The 18987-nt window shown below is 43.0% G+C and overlaps 2 protein-coding genes across 2 annotated transcripts; one reads left to right on the forward strand and one right to left on the reverse strand.

The window, feature by feature from the left end:
- The first annotated feature begins 1205 nt into the window (after positions 1–1205).
- Positions 1206–8946, forward strand: vapal (VAMP (vesicle-associated membrane protein)-associated protein A, like). Its single transcript, XM_047028256.1, has 6 exons — positions 1206–1362; positions 5394–5546; positions 6077–6180; positions 6729–6809; positions 7667–7861; positions 8002–8946. Exons 1-6 carry the CDS (start codon positions 1305–1307, stop codon positions 8161–8163), a joined length of 753 nt encoding a protein of 250 aa, XP_046884212.1. The 5' UTR covers positions 1206–1304; the 3' UTR covers positions 8164–8946.
- Positions 8947–9388: 442 nt separating this feature from the next.
- Positions 9389–18051, reverse strand: LOC124473141 (protein APCDD1-like). The gene is made up of 5 exons (XM_047028420.1): positions 17578–18051; positions 13971–14154; positions 13356–13887; positions 11086–11407; positions 9389–10956 (listed from the first exon to the last, which is right to left on the reverse strand). Exons 1-5 carry the CDS (start codon positions 17615–17617, stop codon positions 10493–10495), a joined length of 1542 nt encoding a protein of 513 aa, XP_046884376.1. The 5' UTR covers positions 17618–18051; the 3' UTR covers positions 9389–10492.
- Between the last annotated feature and the right edge of the window lie 936 nt (positions 18052–18987).

Genomic DNA, 18987 nt, shown 5'->3' on the forward strand with positions numbered 1-18987 from the left:
TTAAGTATTTTTTTCTTTAGTTGTTCTTGTATTACAATATAATTAAAATAATCATGACCTGAATCAGTTTTGTCGAAATGCCATCTGAGCCTCAGATTCAAAGGTTTTCTTTCCATTTAGTTATTAAATATAACACCTAACACTGTCACTTATGAAATTTAAAGATTTTGACTGGAGAAAGGTTTGCTATTTAAGAATCTAGGAAGTGCAAACTGATCGAGTGTCAGTTGGAATGGGCGTTTGTAAACAATACTTTGTCTCTACTCACTCGTTGGCTATTGTAAAGACACATTGGCTGTACATAAATGAAATGCAAAACTACCCCACCTTGAAATGGGGGTGCAGTCAGATAATAGAACTGTTATCCACCCTTTTATTTTCCTTGTTATCTCAAAGGCCTGTAGTTTTATCACTGTTAAATCATGTATATAATGGGAAACAAATGTCCAGGTCTGACACTCCTTATTGCCTACTTTTCTATCAATGGTTCAATGTGTTTGTTCTATTTAGTCAATGTGTGCTTGCGTGACCTTTTGAAATGCTGTAAATAGAGCAAATGAGATGGAGAGTACAAGATTCCACAAGCTCTGTTTCAGTCGTGCAATGGATTACCTTGTCAACAGCCTGCATATTCTGAAGGGGGGTATGTTGCACTACTTAACACAAAGATGGACTTAACCACGGCCAAGATAGTCAACTGATTCAGAATATTTAGGAATTGCAATAAAAAAACAGGAATTGAGTCTAGTAAAACAGTGACACTCAAGACACTCAGAAAGCCACAAGCTAGAGAATGATACAAGAGACTGCAGGCTGCAAATGATGTAATTGGTTCAATGGGAAAGAATGCAGAGTATGCAGTGATTTCCACAGCCATATGTAGTACATATTACATTTAGCAAGGACTTGTAATCTATTTATGGATAGCCTACATTTGGGTAAATAAGATTGGAGAATTTAAAAGCATCTCTGTGTGTGTTTGTGTGGCATGCATGTGTCAAATGATTTAAGTTAATTCAATCGGAGTGAAAATCCCTTTCAGCAAAGTGCAAACATAATATTTTACAAACATATTTTCAAAGAGGTTAAAGACATGGCACTTAAGGCCACGTTAGAAACAAGTCACCTGGTGGACGTGTATCACGTGAGCGCGCAACCAAGTCGCGCACTTGCGCGTACAAATATTTGCACCCGCATGCTCGTTCTCAGCGCCCAGTCAGCGATTGACTCAGTTGTAGGGATCTAGGATTTCTACTTGTCAGTGACTCTCTGGCGTCGCTATCAAGTGTGTCTCCCCCCCGAAAATGTCAAAGTTGGAGCAGATCCTTATTCTTGACCCTTCGTCTGACCTCAGATTTAAAGGTAAGTGCGTTTAATCGCTGAGCATTTAGACAAACCGACAGAACTCCGGAATTGTCAAACGAAATGACTTCACACTCCCTCCAATGAGTTTTGCTAGCTAACTACCAGTTAGCATTTCCGCCATTTTGCGTTGGGGGAGAGTCGGGCCGCTGTTGCAAAACTGCAAAGCCCCGGACTGTAGTGACGTGGAAAACCGGCGTGGCAGAGTGTTTGTGAACTCGTAATGAAATCGTACTGTAAAAAGTCAAATTAATACATCCGTTCTGAATGGTCGTTTGCCGTCATGCGTTTAGGCAGTCTAAGTTTGTAATAATAGTGTTAATAAGCAGTGACAGCTACTAGCTAGCTTGTTTAATCGTGGTCAAGTCCACCATGGATATGCCAACGACTTGAAGACGCAAGCTAAACGATGTGGGCTAGCTAGCTCTACACTTAACGCTACGTGAGAATTCAGTGGCGCTTTAGTAATACAGTCGGTAGTCTATACATGTCATATCAGTATAGTAAAGATCTCTGAACAGTCATCTGCAGTTAGATAAGGGTATATGTCAAAGCCAGGTGGCAGTCAGGGTTAGCTGGTTTAGTCAGTTGACTTAGTGCTAAGTTAGCTACTTGACCAACCCTGTTCTTGTTGTAACCGAGCTAGATGGCTAACAAGCTAGATGGGGTTTTAAAGCATACTGTAAGAGCTGAATTGGCAAGCCAAAAAACGACTGAACTTCCTATTAGCCACTATGAAGATTTGTCTAGATAGTCATACAAGTTATTTCTCTCAGTCTCGAAAACTAACGGTAGACAAGCAGCAGTACAGTATATCGTTAAATACAGAAGGCGACTAGCTAGTTAGTCACCGTTACCCAGCCAACTGATTAGCTAGCAACCCTCTCTGGTCACAGAAAGCGGACAATTCACTTAAGACTTGCAATTGTCTTATCTAGACTGATTTTCACGTTGACATTGCAATGGCAATACTGCTGGGAGTGCGAGCTCACATGTTGCTATTGGAATTCGTAGATTGAGCAAACTAGCCAAACTAGTTATGGGCCTTTCCTCCCAATGCACGTCTGAAAGAAATACTGTTTGAGGGTAAATGCAGGGTTTCCTCCTCACACCAAAAAATACATTGGTCGATAAAGGTAGAGCTATGCCTAATGAAGGTTGAATAGTCTGGTCGTAATGGTTTTCCACTCCCCATATTATACAGTTAATGTGGATGCCCCTAATTGAGATTTTAAGACTTGACATCTGGTTAAATCATGAGATTTATATTATCCATCTTCAGATTAAACATTTGTCCCATTTAGTAAATAAAAAATGATTTGACAACTAATATTGATAACTTTGGTACACATCAATTTGACCAGTTATATTATTAATCTGACTAGTTTGAGAAATTGTCAAGCCTTTTTCTGCAGCCACAATGTCAAGTTTCATACAAGCATCATGGCACCTCAACATCATTTTTTAGCATGCACGTAATGCAAATCTGCCCTTTTGTGTGTTGGCATTTGTTGCAAATATTGTCAATTCAATGCTAATTACGTAAATGTATCTGACATTGTCCAACATTTCAAAGCACTATTATATTGTTTTCAGTTCCATGTTACTCTTTCCCGTTTGGTTAATTTTGGGTAGCACCACATTCTCAATATCTCAGGATTTTCGAGTGGGTTAGCATCTTTCATGGGTGATTGTGATGACTGTGTGGTAAGATGGCCCTTGCTCCTGCTTGTCACACAGACTGAGCTAAATATGTCTGTGTGAATCCTGGAGCTGCTCTGGTTAGAGACTCTGCTGGGATTTCTCCAGCAAGCTAGAGGGGACAGCCCTCCTTTCCTCTGCTTGTATTTTTAGCATGAAGCAAGCCAGGGGGCCTACCTAAGTAAACATCCAAACATTGGAGTTGTGCTTGGGCAGTAGCACTCCAAAAAGGGGACTGATGTATGTTTTCATGTGTCTGTATATTATACCTTGTTGTCAGTGAGTGGAGGTTTTTGTTCAGAACAGGAACCCTGCTCTTTTCAGTAGACCTAAACCATGTTGTTGCAAGTAGATCTAGATCATAGAGCCTGCAGTGACACGGAATATGGAAGTGAAATTGACCTTTGGCACTAAAATACTGTCTGATGAAGCCCAGCTTGAGGTTTTACTGGTTTGTAGAAATCAGGACATTGTAATCAGTGGTCCATGTTTCACCTTTTATGATGTCATAAGCCCACTCAGTCTTATCATGCATAGCATTCAAACTGTACACCAGGAATGGTTCAACTAGCCTAATTAGTTTGTTGTGTGTCAGGCAGTTTCAAAGTCAGTTTTCCAAGCAGGCCAGTTTCTACCCTGCTTTGTAATGCAACAACCACTGTAGCCAGGCAAGCATACTGTCATTGGTGGACCCAGTATTTCACAGTTGAGTGTAACATTAAGTTGGTCTCCCAGGGATGATCTTTGTTGTGTTCAGCAGTATTTCTGCCCTCCAGTGCTCTGCCACAGATCCTGTAGTCTAGCATGAACATTTTGAGTGGAGGGTGTACTCATTGTTCCGGAACTGGATCTAGACTGTTACTGAGCTGTTTTACAAGCTACTGAAGTCAGACGATGTGTCATGGGTTGCAGCCTCAGTTTTTCTAGATAATGTAATGTAGACCGACATTTGATTAAGTTGTTGATGTCATGACAGCAAATAAACTGAATTTGAACTTGATGCAATACTGCAATTTGAAGAAAACGATTCTCCTTGTATACGTTTTGACTTATCGTTTCATCTTATTTTCATCGATAATCAAAATCGATCAGTGTATTCTATCCTTTGTAGTTCTTAGGCCACTACTTTCAACTAAACTTTACCAACACCATGAGAAGAAAGGGTGCCACATAATATTTGAAGGACAGTCCATGTCTTAGCACATGGCCTATTTAAAGACTGTGCCTGACAAGTTATGATTCAACACAGGTATGGGAAGTCACTGGACCTACTTTCAGACTTATCTGCATGAAGCCAGGTAGCTACAATAAGATGGTTCATTCGGTCCTGACAGTCTAATTGCTCTGATTGAGTTTGGTTGACTTTCACTTGGCATACAGCTGTGTTTACAGTATGGTCATCAAAGCTGGACCATGTGAACAGTCATTACGGTTCTAATTTGGGGAAAACAACCTTGTCACAAGATGGAGACAGGACTAATGGTATCTCCATATATGACCTGAGGAGCCTTTATACAGACAGACATGGAACGCCCATGTGAAATTATCTCAAATTCTGGAATTGTGGAGAAGGGTTTTTCCCAGTAGAATTTCAGACCACGTTTACTGTGTACATTGGGATACATTCATGATTGAAGTGACATTAGGTCTGGAAAAGATGACATGACAATATGATCCTATGACTCAAATGATATTTTGTGTTTCTGTAGCCAACTTCATGTTGGGGGTCAGTTCTGTGTCTTCTTGATTCAATCACTGCTCTTTGATGTGTTTACCTAGCCAAAGAACTATGTAGGCAAAATGTATTTATTTGATTGGCTTGATGAATTCATAGCAGTGTGTTCATGCAATGTTCCGGTGAAAGCTGAGAAGGAAACTCGATAAGGGAATAAACTGCAAGCCCCGCCCACCCCCACTGTCATATCAGGACCTAGTCGTTTAGCCTAGGGACTTTGCGTTCTGAGTTATTTAATTTAACTCCTAATTGAGGACAGAGGAACTGCGTGATGGCATTTAAACTCCCCTGTTTTGAAGTTCCTGATTGGGTCTTCTAGGATCTTCTCCCTGGGAACGTCTGGTCCTCTCAGTTCCTCCCTGCTTCTGGTCCTCTCAGTTCCTCACTGCTTCATTAGAGGGCCAGTGTGCAGAGACCTCTTCCAAGATCTCTCCAAATCAATCAACTGATTAACGATATTGAAACTTTCTCACACTCACACCTGGCTTCAGAAGACACATATGTAACACATCAAATAGTTGTAATATATTTTAACCAGGGGAGATGCTTAAAACATAAAATAAATAACTACTTTCTGTGTCGTGTCTCTGTCCAGGGCCCTTTACAGATGTAGTCACCACCAACCTGAAACTGAAGAACCCGTCTGATAGGAGAGTATGTTTCAAAGTGAAGACCACAGCACCACGCAGGTACTGCGTACGGCCGAACAGTGGCATCATCGACGCTGGGGCCACCGTCACTATATCTGGTGAGTTCCAAAGGAAGCCCAGTCTGAACTGGGAGGTCATGGTGAGGGGACAGGAGCCCTGCCCCCCTCAGCTGGTGGGACTATGGGAATCCAATGGGATTGCAAAATGGTGACGCCATTTCACTTTAGACTAAATGTACTGGGCTGGATATTAAATGGAGGGACGAATGGGCATCTCTGACACATGATTCTGCGAATGCGTTGATGTGTTCATCTATTCATAATTAATATCAGATAAAGTGAGCATGGTTAATTTACGGTTGGATGGAAACTTGACCCAACATTAAGGGCAAAGCAGGTCAGTGTCTTTTCGCACGCAGGTCAGACCTAGAATGAGCTGCTTATTCAAGACTTGCAGAGAGAAACGCCATTTAGTTTGAATGAATGATGCTCTGTGTAGATGATGCTGAAAAGGCACCTACAAAACATAATGGTGAAAGGATGAAGGCCATGGCTATAATGAAGTTGGGATATTTCAAAGCTAGAAATACATTGACTTATCTTAGGTATTTGTGTCTTTTATATTGCAGTAATGCTACAGCCCTTTGACTATGACCCGAATGAGAAAAGTAAACACAAATTCATGGTGCAAACAATCTTCGCTCCTACAAACTCATCTGACATGGATTCAATGGTGAGTAATTTTTGCACAGACATTCATCAGGAGATTAAATGTATGCATCTCTTTGGATTGTCTATCGTCTCTTAGTCACCTTTGTTGGATTAGCAATATTAGCCAGCCTCCCTGTCTTGAGTCAGGTTCAGTTGTGGTGGAGTGCATTCATGTCCAGCAGAGGGCATCAACCACCAAATCAGTGGGCCTACACATTTCTGAAACTCCTTGTAGTCGTAGTCTGCCCCCTCTGGTTACAACTGAGAACACTCCTGGAGAAAGTAATGTGCAATGCTCCCAATCTGAAGAAATAACTTCAACTACTGGAAAGCCTTTTCCCCTCAATAATCTAACGCTGGGTTGCTGACTGATTTAGTTTTTTTTTCCTTAGAAACTTGAATTACAGTGCTGCTACAATGGTTATGCATGCACCAGCTTGTTTAATCACGTTTGTGCGTGCGAGGAGGTGCAGGCTGAGTTACCGTAGTGTCGAGGTGTGTGGACTGTGTGGATGGGATTCAGCTGCTGGCAGTGTAACTTGATGTATAACATGCCTTCTTCATCTCCAGTGGAAAGATGCAAAAACCGATGACCTCATGGATTCCAAGCTGAGATGTGTCTTTGAACTGCCTTCTGAAAACGATAAAGTGGTAAGACCTGCGGCCCCCGTACAGTCCACTCTCCACATTTAACACCATGGCTCTGCATTCCACCTCTAGTCTACATCTACTTCCATTGCAGTCAAACGTGTTCATGTGGCAGCGGTGCAGAAGTGTGTGTTCATCCTGTCATGGCTGTGGTTCCCTCTCAGGTCAGCAGCTCAGAGACTGGGGAGGGTAGATCCTTGTCTAAAGCTGGCTGGGGGTTAGCCACCCCGAGGCAGACAGACAGGCAGGCCTCCATGTTCTCTGGGGAGCCAGGCTATGACGGGGGCTCTCGTCTGCCCCCCAGAGCCACTCCTGGCTGTGGGGAATTCCGCACCCCCTTCAGCAGCAGGTCAGGCCTGCCCCCCACCCCGTGCAGCGTTAGCAACAGGAGTGACCTGCAGGGATTCAGGACAGCCCCCAGCTCTGAGGTTAAAGTGAGGAGCAAGATGCAGGTTTGTGAGGGTAGGCCAGCCAGACCTAGAGGTAGGCACTGACTGACAGACAGTGGGGGGAGAACAGCAGAGTTGTGGTAATTAATGTTACTGGTGCATTCACAAATGGTGCCAACAGCCTTGCACGGACGACTGATGACCCATTAAATGTGTACAAACGGTATATGAACAACCCTCCTCAGTAGTTTGCCAGTGTTCCCCACTGGGTGGATTTCTTATCCCACCTCCTGCAATTCTATGACGTCAAAGTGACCCATCTAGATCAAAACCCCATCTGTTCTCAGAGAGGCTGGTGCCTGCCCTCCGCTTCAGGCTCCTCAGTCTCCAGACAAGCCTCTGGGGGTGGTTAACGTCCCCAACTCGTCCCCAGGTCAGGCTGCATTTCACTGACGTGGTTTGTGTCTGCAGAATGATGTGGATGCGAGCAACAAAGCCGCCCCCGTGCTGAACTCTGCCAAGGCTGAAGGGCCCCTGGCAGCGGCGGCGCCGGCCAAGCCTGTGAGCGCCTCGCTGGACGACACGGAGATGAAGAAGCTGCTGGAGGAGTGCAAGAGGCTGCAGTCTGAGATGGGGAAACTGGCCGAGGACAACCGGCAACTCAAGGTGAGACGTACCGCTAGGCATACTGGGAATCATTTATGTGTATACATTCGTTTTTTGTTGTCTGAATTATATGGGGGGGGTTTGTGTTTAAAAAGTTTGATATTTCCCAACTCCTGTGTCTAACTCCTGTCTCTTATTAGGATGACGGTATTAGAATGAGAAAGGCCCCACGCTCCGACCACATGACATCAAACGCTACAACCTTCCTTGGCCGAGAAACGAGCACCGCCTCACTTCCTTCCCTCCTCGTTGTCATAGCAGCCATCTTCATCGGATTCTTCCTAGGGAAGTTCATCTTGTAGACTGGGAGACGCATGCCTGCTGTATCCCCCACCCTGGCTCCGGAACCCAAAGGCCTGGATTAACCAAGAAGTCTTTCTGTTGACTTTGCCATATCATTGGTAGTGCGGCCTACAGTGAACACGTCTGTACAGCATCATATGAGGGCATCGCCTTTTTACAATCTCTCACACACGGTTAGAACACATGCAGAAAGGCGAAAGAATGAAAAAGATTGCTCCTTTTTTCGTTTCTGTTTTTGATAGATAGATGGACAGGTTTGTGGAGGTTTTGAAGAAAGGTGTACACTATCAATCAACATGAAGGACTGTTGCTATGCACCTAGAGTGACCTTGGTGAGAAGCAGTCAAATAAAATAATCGTTTTCTCTCTCTCTGTCGTTTTAATAGGAGTTGAATGGAATGTTAAGTGTCTTGTAAATGTTATTTTAATCCTTTTAACAAAAGGAAAGAACTTCCATCAAAAAGACCTTGCTACCTGTTGCTGGATTGCCTCTGAAATCAACTTAATTTGTTCAGTTTGTAATTTCTACTTTCTCTTGGGGAATGTTTCGAGTCCAGCTGGGGATATAGGTGCCTCCTTTCTTGTACATTTCTGTCCTTTCCTATCCCTGACAATACCAATGCAGACTTTATATTATTATTATTAATATTATTATTGTATTTTTTTTCTCAATACAAATCATATATCCCTTTGAGGCAAATGTTGACTGAAAATAAGGTCTCCATTCTTAAATCCTGTCCCATGGTATTAAGCATTGAAGAAAATAAAACAGAAAAAATGTGGTTTTGATAGTATTTCATGTCTCCCTTAAAGTTTACTTGGATCATCTACACACTAACAGTTCCATTAATATTGAAGAGAAGTGTTTTTTGTTTTGAATGTTTAATGTAATTTGCCGGTTAGCTCACCAACTTGTCATCTCGTTTTACGTCCTGGTTTCAAACCCAGGTGAAGACATGGGAATAGGGGAGCACTACAACTTTGAGAACTTGCCAGCTTTGCTACTTAACTATGGATTATGAGATAATCATAACCAGGTTCTTCCTCATTTAAGATGAATAGGAAAATACCAAATAAGCTCCACTTGTGCTTCATAACTGAGTAGTGACATTTTGGCGTTGAAGTATATAGGCGAAAGAAAAAAAAATCACACTTATGAGTTAAGTATACTAAATATGTTTTTATTATTTAGTTTATGTATTAAGTATTTATAGTTTATTATAGTTATGAGACATCTACAACTTCTTCATCCACGCATTTGACAAGGCTCTGGAACAGCAGGACGTTCGGAAAACGGCCTGTTCACATCTAGGAGCTACTCACCCTGTCATTTTGGCTTCTCTGTGGATGAGAGCGAAGTCAGTGATTTGAGGTAAATATGGTCTTCATCTTCCAAAATATTGTTAATAATTGTCATTTAGTTAATGTCGTCTTGTACTTAGTCATTTTCTAATCTTAATATTTGTACCAAGTTCTTAACATTGTTCATTTAGTTTTTTTGCTTTACATTGTTCATTACTTAGTTATTTTCTGATGTTTTTTGAACATCTCTCTCTCCGTTCCTGTTCTTTGATTCATTTAGGACATGGACACAGCCAGCTGTAATAATCTGCTGGCCACCCCCGGCTACCTCCTGAGCAATTCCGGCCTAAAAAACACCCCCTGTATGCGCTCATCTTTAACACTACAACCCTGTTATACCATCTCTGGTTAGGTGTAGTCGGGTTTGTCACCCACACCACACACACACACATACACGGTTCAGTAGCAGTCATCTCTCTCCATTAGGGGGTCAAAGGTCGTGTGGCCCAGCCAATAGGACTGAAGGCTACATTAATCAAACCCCTTCTATTGGTCAGATCATTTAAATATGATCATTAAAAAAAGTTCACTCAACTTATTTCCCTTTTACCCTGCATCCCGAAAATCTGTTTTTTCTTTATAAAACAAGAGACCACAATTGTCTTAATAGTATTTTATCTGCTTGTAGTACCAAAAAACTTAACATCTCAAGTTAAACTCAAATTACAGACACAGTCCTGTCTGTTAGTACATCAACTTTTCAGACTTTTCATCTTCTCTACTAAAGTGCAGTTTCTCTGGTGCAGCAGTGTCAAGTCTTTGGTAATTGGTAAGAAGTTCAAAGAACAGGTATCAAAAGAACAAGTCTCAACTTGTTCTCCACCTTGGTGACCCCAGCTTCCATAGTTCCAAGAGCAGAGAAAAAAAGTTCAAGTGTGTCAAGTTAACAAGCAGTCTTCTTGTCAGTTCTCTCCTGGTGCTCGTGCCACTCCTTTCATCATTGGCTCTCGTGTTCAGCCAAACTGTTTAGAAGCTGCAGCCCCAAGGGAACAGAAGAGTCACCAATAAAGCCAGAAGTAATGGGCAGTCCCTGGTCTGGCCTCTGTGACACGTTTCACAGCTGTTGCTAAGCCTCAGGGGCTGGTCGTTGTCCTCCCCGCCGGCCTCTGAGTGCTGGCTGCTGGCAGAGCACTGGACCAGAGGCATCTGGTAGGACGTGGCCCGCTTGTCGGGACGGTCAGGACTGGAGCCGTCACTGGGCCGCTGGCCGTTGTAGAGCAGGTAGCGTCCGTGGGCGTCCTGATCCATCCGGAACAGCTCATACTCAGTGTGGGGCAGCCGGATGCCCAGTGCCACGCAGCCATTGGTCAGGGTGACGTCCTGCTCGACCCCCACCTGCCAGGAGCCCTCGGCTCCACATTCGTTCCCATTGAACACGTTGAGCAAGGAGTTGGTTGCCAAATCCATGGGCCTCACTCTCATGTGGTTCACTGGAGAGGGGAGAGAGAGAGGAGGCAATTCATCATTTGCAGTTGTCATTCCAACATCATTACCCCGTGTTTAACCATACATGTCTCAACAGTCCACCCACTCACATGCACAAACAATGGCATAGTCACCTTTGAAGACAAACTCAGTGCCACCCATAACATCGGTGGAGTGCACCCCTCGGCTGTAGCGCCCGCGGGCATAGATGCTGAAGGTGGGGTGTTTGCAAATGGGGTCAGAGTAGTGGTAGTAGTAGCCTTCCCAAGTGTGGTTGTTGTCATGGAAGACAAAGTGGCGGGTGAGGAACAGGACCTCTGGCCGGACCTCACAGCGCTGGCTCACCCACTGGCCGTACAAACCCACCGTCATGTCTGCCCGTGGAGGTAGGATGGGCGGGTGGAACTCGTCGGAGCGGTAGATGATGCGACAGGCTATGCAGCCGTGGTCATGGTTCTAGGAATGAATGACACCGATTGGATTATGGATAGAAGGTCAAAGGTATCGTAGACAAGGCCATTTATCTCATTTATTGCATGTCATGCGTGCTTTGCCAAATTCCTAAAGCAGACATCCTGTTAAGACTAGAAAAAGGTTCCATCGTGGACACCTATGCCTTCTACATCTTATAGGTTCTACAGACACCCTTCCATAGGGACAAATCAAGAAAACTTGACAAGAATTCAATATGTTGTGGTAACACACTATTAAGTCCAGTTCCTTCACAGACAACGTTATGATTTTATAAGATTTAAGGCAGGCAAGGGACAATAAATCACCAGAAAGGAAAGCAGACTTTTCAACCCTTTGCTGGGCTAAAACCACATTGGTGCAGTCCATGAGCTGCTCAGTGTGAAGGGGTTGACAGGACCACTGAAGCAGTGGCCTCTCGTGTGGACTGTTCCATGTATGAAGGGGACAATAAAGATAATGGGAGAGAGGAATATATAGGAAAGAGAGAAGAGAGAGATTGCATGTGAGTAAAAGATGTTCCAGCCTCTAAAAGTTCCTCAGCTCCTAAAACACAGGCTTCCTTACTGCTGGGCTCATTCCTGACCCTCTTTTCCCCCTTGCTTTACCTGTCAACAAACCTATGGTGACTTCACATAGTGCTGCATGGGATCGATTCATCTACTGTCGTAATAGAGATCTTGGTCACAAATTGTGTTTCCGTACCACTGGGCAACGCAATAGTCTGGCAGAGCATGCTTTTAGCAACACGGAATAAAGTTAAAACACACGATGTCTTGCTCTTGCATCGCTGCTGAAAATCTATCCAATACCCTCAAAGGAACATTATGGTAGCATTGCATAATGGACTGGACTCAGACCAGACCCAATCATGCCACTTCAGATTAATGGAATGAACAGTCACCATGGCAACCGAATAACTGTTACAGCCTCACTAGATGGTCTGGTTGATGATTTGATTTTTATGTTTTCTTAAAAGAAGGACTACGGCAGTTCTCTGAGCATCGGGCTCCATGCAGATGCCTCCATTACAACATCTACTCCATTTACTGGTAAAAGCTGAACTGTTTGCAAACAAAGTACAGATGATTCATACTGGTGTTGAGTTAAAGCCAGCTGCAATGAAATATGGTCGATACAGACTGCAGCCTAAAAAACAAAAAGAAGGGATAAAAAAAGACGAGAAAAATGCATGCAAACGTTTCGATATGGCCTCAGGCATGTATGAAATCAGACCTGCTATGCGCTGGGCGGAATAATTCCCAAGGACGCACGATACCAGATTCTAAGAATCCCACATGTTGATCACTCCCAGAGATACAGTAGGTCGGGTTTCACGTTTCTTCTCTGGAGCCCAGTGGAGCTTAAGAGCACTACACTGGTCATTTACAGAGCCCCGGGGGAGTTAGTCTGATCACAGTTCCTCACCCGTGCACTGTTTACATTGAGATGAACGATACCAAGCCCTATAATCTCTGGACAAATGTGTTTTTGTTTAGACAGGAGACTAGAAAGGATTTCAAAGTAATCCACTTAAAGGGTGACAGTTGGTGCATTGCTATTGGGTTTCGCAGAGAGGAACAGCTGTTGCTCTGTGATGTAAAAACTTGAAATGACTTCCTTTGTGGACGCTGAATTAATTGGCTTTTCTTGTGACAGAATTAAGACACACTGACCCATCTCCCCAGTACAACTGGACACATAACTCTTCGACAGCCGACATTTTTATAAAACATGAAAAAGATGACTAACTGTACAAGGGTAATCACCGGAACGCTTTACCCACCCCTGTAACACCCCTTTGTGACAGACAGTCTAATAACCACTAACCACCATCGAAACACCAACTGTGACAACAAACACTGTAAAACCTAATGTGACAACAACTCTAACAACCATTAACACCCATTATCACCCACTAACACCCACTGACCTTGGCGTTCTGCAGTGCCGCCTGGTAGCTGGAAGGCCGGTAGTACATCCTCTGGGCCGGCTCTGTGTGGATGTCTCCCAGGAACAGCTCCTCCACCAGATTGTCCAGGTTGTGGTGCAGGTACTGCTTCTCCACCCGCAGCAGCTGCAGCTCGTGCATGGCAAAGTTGAGCTCCTGCGAACAGTCACAGCCGCCCTCCTCGCTCCAGAGCTCGTAGCTCACGTTGGGCTTCCAGGGCCCCTTGGCCCTCACAGCCCCACGGCAGCTGCGGTTGAGCCTCTGGCTCAGGTCTTTGGCCACAGCCGCACTGTGGCACACCAGCTGGGTGCGGTGGAGCTGATAGTCGGCCTCGGTGCCCCCCCGGATGATCCAGGAGGCTTGGCGTAGGCGCAGCCTCCCTTTCACCACCAGGGTGTAGGTGGGGGTGGTGCAGTGGTTGTCCCCGTAGTAGAACTGGTGGGCCCGGAAGGTGTTGTTTGGGTAGAACTGGTAGGAGCGGGTTAGGAACTCAGGGCCTGGTCTCACCTCACAGCTGACACAAAGAAGAGAAACCGTTTTTGTTTCTTCTCAAAAGTGGACGAAAGGGATCTATGTTCATCCAGACAGACAACTCACCTGGTTGACACCCAATGACCCTCTATGTTGGGTGGCATCTGCACTGTGATGCGGGCACCGTTGTGCAGATGCTTGAGCATATGGTGGCACTGGGACTCCTTGACTGGCCTACCAAAAGTTTTCTCTAGGGAGAAACGGTTGGTCCTGCCGTCGGAGTAATGCAGAGAGGAACCTTCACTCCAACCTGTGCGGAAAAATAACAACAGCATGAACATTTAAACGTAGCAATATTTTGTCAAAGAACGTTTGGCTAAATGCTATTGTGAGTAGTGGTCAAATGTAATCTTAAACCTGACCTACAAAAATTCCACATTGAAAAAAACCTTCCTGTTTTAAACTGCCCCAAAAGCACCTGACAAATGTTGTCAAAGAAATGAATGTCCATGCTTACAAACCAGTGCGGATGAATTTAAAGTCACAAGGAAAAGATCAGTTGACTCCCGCAGCAATTAAGTACATCTTAGGTTTTCTTCAAATGTTTTACAGTACAACATTTACGAATTTGTCTGGATTTGGCTTTGAGCGAAATGTCATCAATCAACTTTACTCTGATGTGCGGTCCAGGGATTTGCTGTGCTTCATTCGACTGAACATCTTTGAAGTAATAAGAGGTTTAAGGTAGTCAATTTAACCCTTGTCATCACTTAGGGATTAACTACAGAGGATCAATGACCTGTTACACCAGGTATGTCATCAGTCAGTATACTATAGATGACTCTCACGATAAAAGTAATTTGTGGTGAAACACGGTTTATATTTACTTATTTATTTTCATAATGTTTTTACCTACTCAGACTCTAAAGTTGCTGAGCAATCCAAAAAGTATTCCCAACCTTCAGTTTCATTAGTGCGCTGCTGGCGCACCACATGAAATAACAAAACCTTTAACAATGGGCCAGGCTTAAGAGGACGAAATGTCGGAAATTAAAGTATTTTAAAAGCCTGAGGCAAAGAACATCTGAGCATCCAAAGAAAAGCCTTCAAAGCAGCAGATTTATTACAAGTATTGCTGTAATTTCATCAAAATCTTCCTTGAAATAAAGACTTGGCTTTAAACATGATTTTTCTACATGATTTGCACAGCAATATAACTTTACCACTTAAAATGATGGCGTAATAGTATTAACTATATTCTAAGTTAGTGTTTGATTTGAAACTACTACTGTTGGGGAAACATAGAATTAAGGAAACTGTTAAATTAAATGACCAAACGTGAATCTGACTGTTTTAGCCTATTAAGTGTATCTACTCAATATCAAATATCAAAGATTTGAACTACCACATGATAGTGTTTCTCAGTAGAAGCGTGAGCGCACATGATCTCAGGACTTAGCTGGTATCATTAGTGATGCTGAAGTGCTGGCGGGAGCTGTACGCATATCAAAGAGATTGCTTTTCAGTTTGCTCTGTGGATCTTTCTAGACTGTTTGCACCTGCAGCTTGGCCTTGTCCAGAGGACAGACCCACAGCGGCTGCCAAGAGCTTGTTTTAAAACTGAGGAAACCAGAAACCACTGTTGTGAACTTCCTGGAGAGATGTGTTATGTAAACATAGTCTTTACTCCACTGTTGGTCACACCGGACCACTAGTTTAATAGCAGGTTGAATCTCAGGTTAGGACCTCCCCACACAAACACACGTACAGTGTACACACACACATACTCATTCACAGTTGTGGTCAGGATTTACACTAGACATGAAGGATCGATAGCTCTTGAAAATGTAAAGATTTACACTGAGGTAAAGATATCACTTTCCCATGCCAAACATAAAACAAATTCCTGAGCATTGAGCCATGCTGAATAACAGTACACCTGATACAAAATACAGTCAGCTGGACTGGATAACACCACTGGTGATACAGCAGGCTATTTTGTTTCTTACAAGTTTTGCATTATAATCCACCATGTTAACATAGTGGCTTAGACACCTGATTATGTCAAACCACGCATATGGTTAAGAGAGTACGTTGTCCTGCTATGTGTATCTAGAATGCATGTTCTTTTTCTATAATGTGTATGCAAGGTAATATCAGTTTCAAAAGTAATCTAAAGCTGATCAATGATCCCAGCACTCTCACCCATGGGTGTGCAAACCAGCAGTAGTTAGACTGCTGCATGGGTGAGAGCTGGGAGTCTCCTCAACTTCCTGTCTTTAACCCTTCAATTGTCATATCTTTAAGCCTCCCACAGCCAAGGCCAAAAAGCAACTCAAGACTTTCTGGTCCCTCACCAATTTCCTAAACCATTGCCCTCTATCTAAATCAAAGAGCCCACAAAACTCCCAAAGCTCTAAACCACAGAGAACATTTCCAGTTGGCGAGCTCCTACCAGTGAGGTAACAATTTTGGGACCCCTGACAAACTGGAGTATTCCAGATCATTTTGGGAACAGAAAAAGCAGAACCGTTCCAATAGCACATCATCAACTAGGACTGCATGTAGTTTCATACTAATAAACCTTATTAAATTGAATTATTCATAGAGCTCCGATGGCATTATGGCTGGATTTTTGGGGAATGTTTTCTCATTAATCTCTAAACATATCACCCATTTAAATATGCTATTTTAATCCACCATGTGAACAGTTTGTAGTCTGCCTAAAATGTCATTTTAATCCACCACGTGATCATTTTTTTGTCTGTCTAAATTTGATTATTTGTGGGTTAAATCGACTATTACTGAATAGAAACATTGATGTGAGCTTTTTTAAGGACTCCATTTTCTCTATGAACTCGATGCATCAGACTATCTCCTGAAAAATTTTTCCCTATAAATTTACAGCACACACTAGTAAACCTTGACAGTGGTTTAATCGCTTCTAACAATATTGATTACATGTTAGATACACTTAAACACACTTAAGAGCAAGTGGTTTCTAAAATATATACTTTTAATCTCACAGTTCATCTGAAGTTGTAGCCAAGAGGCTGCTTCCACTGTTATTACCACCAGATGGAACAGGTCAACTCCAGTCCAGTAATCCGCCACTTCTGTGGTTTTTTGGCCGGAAAGAATAGTCTAAACTTGAAAGGTCTTAACTCTCCCAATGCTTTTATCCAGCCGATAGCCCAAGGCTACCCTTTATTGCTTTTGTTTTTCAATAACGTACATCAATGAGGCAAAAGAGACATAGTCCTGGTGAATAACCTGTTGAAGACTAATTCCAAAAATGTTGTTTGCAGAAAAAAATATAGTGATTATCAGGTCTATATCTCACTGCTGAAATTTAGTAACCTATATTGCATGCGCATCCACACACACACACACACACACACATTAATAAGCGGTAGCGGTGCAAACAGGTGTAAGCTACTCGTTAAAGCAGTTGCAAGTCCCGCTTCAGACAGGTTTATACTGTGCTTCTATGCCTATATTCTGCACCGACGCACAGCAGACCTGTAGGACAGCCAATATTTTTATGGGCTTTTCATACACCATGTACCAATAACGAGATGTATTTTTGAATCTGTTGATCTACAACCAAGTGTAGGATATTAACACTTCATGAATTAATTGAAGTCTGACCCATTCGTTTTTCACATTTCCATTGATATTCTTTAGAAATACAGAACAATATAGAAATCAAGCAGACGTGATAAGGTCTTACCTAAAAGGACAATTAGAAGCAATACTATAGGTGACTCCATTTCTGCAAACTGCTCAACAGCTTCACTTGTCTGACTAGAATGATCAGCCCTCCGTCCTTATTTCCGAGATGAATTTTGACATGATTTATCCAGTGTGGGTGAATGATTTATATTCAAACACCATGCCTATTGCTGTTGATGCAAAATAAATCAAGTGATAAAAAAATCTTCGTCCTTATAGGTACAAGGGAGCAAAACCGAGCACCTGATCCATCCGAAGTTCAAGTTCGACTAAATCGCCAAACTATTCAAGTCCGAAGCATGACTAGCTTTCCAAATTGTGAACAAAGCTAAAGGCCTACAGATGTACTAATGTGTTTACGATCTTTGTCGGTTATGCACCTTGAGAACAAAAACTTGTCTTACTTCAATATAGTAATCGACCACTGCATTTTTGCGCACGTCTTCAACGCGCAGCGCGTTCCTCGTGTGGAAAGTCTGGAGCAACTTTACGCCCCCGCCTGTGATGGATTGTTAGGGGCGTGGCATGATACGACTCATAGTAGTCTACGTGCATAAGATTTAGCCCTGCTTTTTAACATGTATGCAATAACTGAATGATTTAATTAAATGTAATACTTGAAATGCATATCTCAGAGTTTACTACCTTGTAATACTGAGCCTAGTCTTCGTGTCTCTGTCTTTTAGGGATCAAAACATGCGGAGTTTGAACACAAAGCAATTATCGCTGCACATTTGTCTTTAAATCCGGCAGGTACATACTTTGTCTTTTTATCTTTATATGCTTGAAGGGAAAATTATCAAAGAAAGGCAGACAAACACCTGCATATAGAACAAAAGCGAGAGGGGGGGAGCCAAACTGCCGTCAAAGATTTGGCCTATTGACTTTGACCTCCTGTTTCTTTGAACTGCAGGCTTTGCGTTCCTCTCTAATCCTATTGACCCTCGGGTGACACAGTAACACCTTCCCCATCTCAACCTCTACTCCTCAACCCTTGTGATCCAGCTAGCACAGATGGGCAAGGCATTCTTCAAAGTTTTTAACTCAAATGTTCAACTTTGTTTTTTTATTTTCTTGTTCAGTCACCTTTTCAAAGACATCAGGGAAACAAGAAGAAGAGCAGAATTCTGTGTGTGAACAGCTACATGCAGTATGTGCAAACAGAAACCTCAGTTAAGATTTTTTAGAATGCCTCAATCCTTGACCTAGAACAACAGCAGCATTCACCAGGAGATCAGTGTCCAGGCAAGGCTCTCAGTAATCTCTATTGTCTGACAGCTTGGCCTCATCACTAGGTTTCCCTGGTAGTCACCATGGAATCTACTCTCCCTCCTCTAATCCTGGATCTGTGCTCTGGGAGAATGACTCCAGCCCTCCTTCTTTTATTCCCCCTGTTCTATCGTTCCGG

The sequence above is a fragment of the Hypomesus transpacificus genome, chromosome 10 (assembly GCF_021917145.1).
Source record: "Hypomesus transpacificus isolate Combined female chromosome 10, fHypTra1, whole genome shotgun sequence".
In the NCBI taxonomy this organism is placed as follows: domain Eukaryota; kingdom Metazoa; phylum Chordata; class Actinopteri; order Osmeriformes; family Osmeridae; genus Hypomesus; species Hypomesus transpacificus.